The sequence below is a fragment of the Octopus bimaculoides genome, chromosome 20 (genome assembly GCF_001194135.2).
Source record: "Octopus bimaculoides isolate UCB-OBI-ISO-001 chromosome 20, ASM119413v2, whole genome shotgun sequence".
NCBI classification, from domain to species: Eukaryota; Metazoa; Mollusca; class Cephalopoda; order Octopoda; family Octopodidae; genus Octopus; species Octopus bimaculoides.
Genome location: NC_069000.1, coordinates 43,988,851 through 43,998,016, shown reverse-complemented (window position 1 = coordinate 43,998,016; position 9,166 = coordinate 43,988,851). Strand labels below are relative to the sequence as shown.

The window sequence follows — 9,166 nt, the reverse complement described above, 5'->3', positions numbered from 1 at the left end:
ACTCATTAAATAACTCATTAAGTCCTATTATGATCACACACTACGTTATCTTTTGTTATGATATATTCCGATAACGGAAGAAAAAAAAAAGGAAAAGAAAGAAAGAAGCTCTGATTATTTTTGGGTAAAATTGTTCTGTTTTATTTGTATTTTTGTTCTTTTTCTGTTTTTTGGTTTTTAGCCGAAAGGAATCACAGAAAAAGGAAAGGAAAGAAATAATTTGACCCTTTTGCTCCTGTATTTCTTTCTTTTTTTTTTTTTTTTGCTATTAATATCCCTCTTACTTCTCCTCTCTTCATTAGCAATGTCACCACCATACCACCACCACCACCATCACCGTCACTGTTAGTATTATCAGCACTGGTACCAGCAGCAACAGCAGCAGCAGCAGCAACAGCACCACCACCACTACCACCACCACCACCACTTTGGGCCACTTCTTCACTACAGTTTTCACTCCCTCGTCACTGGAATAATGTTTTCCTCTCAAACACTCTTTCATGGGGCCGAAAAGATGATAGTCTGAAGGCGCTAAATTATTCCAGTGACGAGGAAGTGAAAACTGTAGTGAAGAAGTGGCTCAAAGAACAGTCAACAGAATTTTACGGGGCAGGGATACATTCTCTCATTCGAAGGTGGAACATTGCTGTTGAGGGAAACGGCGACTATGTTGAGAAGTAGGGATGTGATCCACAGAGGACCAGCTTCATTTTGATGTATGATACATGTTCCTGTGTTGGTAATTATACCTGTCCTAAACAAAATGGCATTACTTTTTGACTCACTCTCGTATTCAATCTGGCAGTTCTGGTAGCGGTTGCAGACGAATACCTTTAACCAGTGATAGAAACACAATTGATTTTATATACCATGAGTCCATATGAAAAGTTCTCTTGTGATAAATAACGCAGTATTTTGTGTTCTAACACAACATTCATTTCTAAGTGGGGATAAATATTACCTTTTGGTATTAGTGATGCTTCTGCAGCTATTAATTATTTGATAGCAGATTATCTAAATTTCGTGCTGATGTATAAAACATCATCAAATATTTACTTGGGAAAATGTTGTTTATTCGTCGTTGTGATCTTTGATCGAACACGCACTCACGCGTGCTGGCATATGCGTGCGTTCACCCACAAACGTGCACATACACATGTGTGTAGATACACACTTACATGCGCGCGCACACACACACACACATGGATCAAAGCATATATAGTAGGTTGGTCCATAATTATTGCGGCTTTTCAATAAATTTTATTCAACAAAAAATTTAAACAAAGCGCCAAGCAGAAATTGAAGTAGATGGTGACTATGCTCCGGAATAATCATTTAAAGATGTTTTTGTTACATGTTGTTATTGTTTTTGTTGAATGAAATTTATTGAAAAAAAAAGCCACAATAATTATGCACCAACCCAATATAATATACTATAATATAATATAATAAAATATAATATATATATATATATATATATATATAATATAATATAATATAATATAATATATGTATATATATATGCATGTATATATATATATATATATATATATATATATATATATATATATATATATATATATATAGGTTATGAGAGGTAATGGTGTCAAGAAGACCCAAAGGTGTTAGGTAATGCTGAGTGAGTGCTATGGACAGACCATAATTAAGTTCCAGGTTCGGTGATTATGTGAATAAGGAGTCCAACGTGGGTTATATATCAGCGTGTGTATATATAAAATAATTGATATTGAATCTGCAGTTCCAGTATGTAGATTCAATATCCCTGCATGTCTCATGTCTATTTTTATTCCTCCACTTCACTCTGTATTTCATATCTTCCCTAGAATAACTATTGCTTAACCATTCTCTCACACCGTCTCTGATGAAGGGATATAATAAATATCCCGGAAACAGCTGTAAGACCTTCTCTTTATAAATGTTCTGAAATCTTTCACATCCTTGGATTTTTATCTCATTCTGTTAATTCTTTTTTTATATATACGCTTGCTGATATATGACCCACATTGTGGTGATGGCGATGACGATGATGATGATAGCGGTGGGTGATGGTGATTGCATGGTGACGTTGGCAGCGAGAATATAATCCTAATCCATTAACATATTCCATGTAAGAATAATGTTTGACTTTGAAATCAAAATAATTTTGGTGTAAGTTTATTGTTAATTTCACAAAAGTTCACTTTAATCTGAAGAAACTATGTAAACATATTCAGATTGTGTGTATATAAAATTGTAAATTAAATGTGTGATTGTTAATATCAGTTCTTTATTTTACTACCGTTAGTATTTCTACAATTGGTGACTTATAATTATTACAATTAAGATAAGTAGTAAAAATTATTATAGATCTTGTATAATCTGGAACGGGAAATGGTCCTTGGATGTTGTCAGCATCACTTAATACGCCATTCGAAACGGGAGTCGGTCAACGTAAACAGGAATCTGTAAATAAACCAAGAAATATCTGAGGAATTCATTAGATGAGGTTTAGAAGACTTTTGTCGGTGCCACTCGGACTTGTGGTGAACAGAAGGATAAAAGAAAACTCATCATTGAAGAACACACCAACAGGGGAAGTAACCAACCTTTCGAATGGGACGAGACTCGGGTTTGAGAGAAGTAACACCAAAGAATAAATAAATATACAGAGACTATTGATATGTGTTTAGTGTCAATGTAAAACTAGGCCCACGAGGGTATTTTGTGTTGCTGAGGATGTGTATAGGCTTCTTGTGTGTTTGTGTGAACTGAGAGACTTGATCGAAGAGTTTGTTGAGTAAACTGGTGCAATATAGGTAACCAGTCGTTCTCTGGTTCTTCTCCAGTAAGAACAAGTTCCAACAAAACCATAAACCGAACTGGATGCACGTGAGATGCGTATGTTCAGTCCCCAATGTTATATTCACAGAGATGCACTCAAAATTCCAGTTGTCTCTGATGGTCTTAGGATGGAAAGGAACGAGAATAATATCATACCTTTCACTTCGTACCCAGGACCCTAGAATCAATACCATGGTCTGTATCGACATTTTGATCACAGTTGTCAAACCCTGAATTAAGGGACGAACCATGGCAACTCCAGCATGCGTTTTGGCATGAATGTGCTCTCACCCATATCGTCCTTAGTTCTCAAGCAGTGATGTCGAAAAGAACGATGAGCTTGCTCGTGACTGAGCATGCCCTTCATTGAGCTGTGGCTCTGTTGTGTGCCCGTGCCACTCGAAACCCATTGCGTACGACCCATTAGGCTCTTCACAGTAAGCTTACCGACGTATGCTCAAAGTCTCTGTAGCAGACCTCCCAAGTTTATCGCCAAAGTTTCCCTTGACTATTTGCACCATCTTCCTGCCTGTGATAAAAATCGCAGACTACAGCATACACGTGATTACAAAAATACAAATTTATCAGGTTGAATGGAAGGGAAGTGTTTACCTTGAAGCATTTATATGTATAAGCTGATATAAGTACATATATAGATAAGTGTCGTGTTACCATATCTATATATATATATATACACATATGTTGATGCCTATGTATATGCCAATATGTATGTACGTATGTATGTATATATCGTTTTATCTATATGCAAAGACATGTATCTGCATATTTAATGTATACAATAATAGACAGGTGTGTCTATGTTAATAGACACTTCTCTCGTAATAAACACAAATATAGTGACATATTTCAGGGTAAACATTTTAGATATGGTCATTTCGTCTCGTGTAATTTGTTTACATATATATCTTCTATGAATTCCGCTAAAGCCAAACGTAAGCTTATTCTGCCCCATAATAAACAAAAAATATGTACGACTTAAACATAATCCACGAGATCTTAATAAAAGCAATCAAAGATAAATTACTGCCCATAACACACCTACTAATTCTAATGATAATCTAAGTTTTGCAATTGTAGAGTTAAAGAACAATGTAAGTTTAATAACTATTGCAAACCGAAGAATTTAGTTTATCAAGCTATAGTTGAAGCTGAAAGCAAACACATTTCCTATATTTGTTCGACGGTATTTTTTATGAAAATCCGTATGGCTAACCACCAATATTCTTTTAGCAACCCCAGTAAAGTTCTTCGACTAGTTTTAGTAAATTCCTCTGGAAATTAAAAGTCAGTAATATCAGTTTTAAAATTAAATGAAAGATTATATGTTATGCAAAATCCTACCATCCACCAGATAAAAATTGTCAACTCTGCACATCGGAACGCTATAATATTCTTTTTTTTAATAATAAATTATTATTAAACGAGCGAGTTGAAAAATTCTCCCCATGCTTACATACTCGCAAATATCTGTTTTATTAATAGTATTAATCATTCTGTAATTTTTAATATCACTTATTGTTAGGTTCCTTATTAACAATTAATACTTTACTAAATTTAAAACCGGATTAATTACACCTCGAGGAGAAAATACGCAAAGTACAAACAATCCGGTACTGTATATTTTTTAAAATTATTTTTATAATTTGTGTATATTTATTTTATTATAACTGCAAAAAAAAAAAACACTACGGAGGAATCTACGTAAGCTTACATAATAAACCGCGATAAGTGAACCGTGATAGTTGAGCCGCGATAGGTGAACTGCGATATGGTGAGGGATTGCTGTAGATCCCTATTAGAACCGGAATTTATATCTATATTTCATACATCATGTAATTGTATAATAGCTTACATAAATATACTTACTTATAACATTGATTTCTAACATATCCATAATAAGTTATATATATATATCGTTTTATTCCAGGAACCATTCAATTCAATTTCAATCTAATTTCTTTCATAATACAGGATGTGGCGGAAGTAACGCTCTTTTTGCATTTAATAATTTTTATAGTATATAAATGTTTATTCAGTAATTTTTTTTTATTGAACACAGATTTATTGCATTACTTAAAGAAACGAACAATAAACTAATGAAAAAAAAAATTGCAGAAGTTTTAGGAAATTAAAAAGAAACTCAATTGGGAAATATAAAACGCAAATACAAAAAGGCGTTACTTCTAGCGCACCCTGTATGTCTAAATAACATTGCCTTACCTATACAATTATTACATATCCGTTAATTCTTACTTATTTTTCCAGATTAAAGGAAATTATATTATAATTCATATTTGTTTCGTTATCTTTAAATATCAATGCTCAGCTTAACTGATGCTCAGTACTGATCTACTTTAGCAAAGATTCGACCAAAATACATAAATATAGATAATCTGTTTTTCTTCATATTACGTAATATGTTACTCCACTGTGTGTGTGTGTGTGAGTACTATTTAATGGTTACTTCCTCTCGTATCCCTTTCTTGTCTCTTAATATTAAGGACGGTCAAGTCACTCAACTTAGATCCAGCACCTTCACTGATAACATACAAATGTAGTTATAATTTACATTTACTCTTTAGTCACAACACCAATCTAATTTTATCAATTATTGGTCTTCCATACATTGTGTATATATAAAGGATGATTTTTGTATGTATCTGTAGAGTTGAAGCATTGGCGTAACCACGATGTTCTGGCGATCTGAAGAGAAAGCCTTCTTTATCTGCACTGATTTGTAATTGTACAATTAAACTGTGCAATTCATAGCATGCATGCTGGTGCAGGCATACAAAATAATTTATTGTACGCTTAAGCCATTATTATATCATGAAGGCTGCGAAACGGCTGTAACCCTACGGATATGAAGTAGTTGAATATATATATTCATCTCTCATACACTCTGTGTTTTTATGATATGTATATCCTCCGTCAGCTGGTAATCGGTGCAACGCTGCATCCTGTATCCTGCTACCAGAGCGAGCGAACCCCTGCCATCCTCTAGCAGACGACAGGATGTATATAAAGAAAAAGAAAATGGTGGACTGGAAAGATATGAAGAGAAACACCAAGAAAAGAAAGTTATTTACCTTTACAAACGTTCATTATGATTTTTAAGTAAGACGGGGTGATGCTAGCGAGAAATTACAACAACGAGAAGCAGAAGAATGAGCTTGACTACCAAAACCCATTTAGAGTTTGCTACACCAGAACCAGAGAAGCAACGACCTGTAAAGGAAAACGGAGATGTGTCAAGGAAAGTATTTGGTCATTCAAAGAATGGAGATTAACACATTCATGCTGAAATTTTTCTAGTGAATGAAATTGTGCGTTCAGCTTTGTAGTCACCATATTGCACAACTCTGGTTGTTACAAGTAATGGATCGAGCGTTTGTTCAAACAGACTGCATACGCGTTAAGAACATGTTTCATTCTGTGATACAGACTGCATACACAAATCACAATTTGTATCAAATATTTGTTTTATACCCTTATCAATTAAGTGTTAGTTTAAACGGACGATCGGCATGAATGGGTAAAAAGCTGACATTGAAAGTGAGTTCACATTTATTGTTGGCACTAATATATTTTTTACCATCTTATATGCTATATGTGCATGGATGTGTGTGTGTGTGTACGTACGAGGGACTCATGAAGATTGTGTAAAGAAAGTGAGAGAGGTACTCAATTCGAGAGTACCCAACAGGTTGGGCTTCCATTCAAGTTGACAGCAGTATGGCAGAAATAGTGATTTGGGATACGAATATAGAGAAGGCACCTAATCCATCAGGGATTACTACTGCACTAAGCTTTAAGATCAGATAATTGAAACTTGATTCAATATAAACAAAGTCATGTCAAAATATGCGATGTCAAAATTGCGAGAGTCAGGCGAGAAGTTGACTTTGACTCAAAATATCTGTTTTGTTAAGAGAAAAATATGGATTAACAGTTTTAAAAAGTGCGTTCATTGAAAAGAGTCTTTTGGGGAAAACCGCGATAAAGAGTATTTGCAAGAAAAAAGTCGTGGGGCTTTGATTGGCGGTAAAAATAGTAAGGAAACTCAAATATTGACTTTGAATCTTCATATCTCAATTGATATCGGTGTAGATTTAAATGCCAAAAAGTGCGATGATTCCTACAAGTTTAAATAGTTTTGCCATTTTAAGATATGAAAGGAGAGATCTGATGTCATAAGTCGCTTGGCTTAATGGTACAGAGAGCTACACTAAAGTTTGTGAGTCACAGGTTCGATATTCCCTCGCGGCTTGTTAGCCATTTTTTTCCTGTTTTCTAAAGTAGGGGGTATAGAGCCAATCTTCTGAGCTGTTTTCACAGCTACTTTGTGTTCGAGATTTAGTTCAGCTGAAAAAACTCTATGAGAAATGTCTTTTGGCAAAAGCCTACTCAAAACGTTTTAGCTACAAAAACTGTTCTGTAGGATTAAGTGACTAAAAGAATGGTAATAATTTTAAGAAATCAAAATATTTTCGTCTTTTTAAGAGAAAAATGATATTGTTTGAACTCAAATGAAAGAGCTCACCGAGGCAAATATTTTGGAGAAGACCTCGTTTAAATAGACTAATTTTTTGAACCCTGACCTCCTAATCCTTATTTGACCCTATACATGGCTTCCAGATGCACCCCACCTGTAAACCGGTGTTAAGGGCTGAAAGGGTTAAGCGTAAAAATAGCTATGATGTTTTGCAATTTCAGCATAATTCTTATTATTTTGTCTATGTATTAAAGTATGTACACATTCAAAACATATTAAAATAAAAGAAATAGCATTTACAATAAGCATTAATTATTAATTATTTAATTAGATTATAACATTATTTTATAGTAAAAATTGTTTGGAAGTATATTTATTTGTAACCGATGTGCTGCTATTAATTCTTTGTTATTTTCATGTGCAAACAAACTTTATGAATCTGTATTTAAAAATTATTTAAAATAGACTCAATTCGTTTTCAATTATAAATATAAACATAATTAATTATAATAGAAACGTTGCCTGGAAATTAAAAGTGGACTAGAATGAAAAAAGCAGCCACAGACTCGTAGAATATTCTTAAGTGTTTAATCTCGTACAGAACAAGAGGAATTAAACATGGAAAAGTAGAGGCAAAGAAAATTACTTAAGATATTGTGGCTGAAGTTAGAATTAAAAAAAACTAAAATAGTTACAAATGCTCTTTTATATAACAAGATTATTTTAAGAAAATAACTTAGAACCATTTCTACATTTGGCAATCAATTTGTTCATTAGATTTAGTTTCTAAAAACATTTTAAGAACCTGAACATGTGTATATGCTTGCATTAAAAAAATTGATCCTAATTATTTATAATGATGATCATTTAACTAGCATCCCTGTCACTATTGTAACTAGACCATCATCATCCCCTTCTTCCTTATATTTACATTTGTATAAATGATCTCCATAAATGGAAAAAGAATAAATAAATACAGTAAATAATAAAACGAAATATATTAGCTTACGTTTCCACCACCTGTCGTTTGGTTTGACCTGTGTCTGTCCAAATACTGAACATTCAATGTACGAAAAGAATTCGACATCTCGTAAAGGAATGCACGAGTAGAATGAAGATATCTCAGAATAACATTTGTCAGCAATAGGAACAGTTATTTCGTCTTCTTTCGTATGTATCAGCTTTTTTTTTATAGTTCCATCATATGACTTAGCAACTGTTACAACTTTCCATTCAAAGGTGACTGTACTTCCAGGAACTAAGCCAGTATTTGCTCGACATAAATATCCAGAGTGACGGTTGAAATTAAGGGACTCCTCAGTATAGTCCACATCCTTTATACCAGACCTTACTGAAAACAAAATTAACGTTAGAACGATATTTTCACGATAACATATTGAATTGATACGAACTATATTGATGATACAAAACTGAAATTTTGAACATCTCTCAAGCTGAGCTGCTATTGTAACATTTAGGAATGTCGTTTCCAAAGGTCCAACCCTTTTTCGTTTTTTAGATAAAGTAGTTCTAAAGATGGGAGAACCGATAATGCCTGCATAAGGACGTAAAAACATATACATATGCATGAAGGGCTCATGCAGATAGAGGAGAGGGAGAGAGAGAGAGAGAGAGAGAGAGAGAGGGAGAGAGAGAGAAAGAGAGAGAGAGCGAGAGAAAGAAAGAGAGTGACTGAGTTCGAGAATGTGTGTGTGTGTATGTGTGTGTGCGTGAATTTGTGTACGAGGGATTCACCAAGATAGAGTAGAGAAAGAGAGTGAGAGGCAGATATATATATATATATATATA

The 9,166-nt window shown here is 33.8% G+C and overlaps 1 protein-coding gene across 1 annotated transcript in view; it reads right to left on the bottom strand.

The window, feature by feature from the left end:
• Window positions 1–2,159: 2,159 nt before the first annotated feature.
• LOC106870302 (uncharacterized) overlaps window positions 2,160–9,166 on the bottom strand; it is a 15,411-nt gene continuing 8,404 nt past the window's right edge. Inside the window, exons 3-5 of the mRNA XM_014916331.2 lie at window positions 8,367–8,708; window positions 5,952–6,090; window positions 2,160–2,463 (exon numbers count right to left, since the gene is read on the bottom strand). Of these exons, the coding sequence (XP_014771817.1) occupies window positions 5,996–6,090; window positions 8,367–8,708 (437 nt within the window). The 3' untranslated portion in view covers window positions 2,160–2,463; window positions 5,952–5,995. The remainder of the gene's footprint in view (window positions 2,464–5,951; window positions 6,091–8,366; window positions 8,709–9,166) is intronic.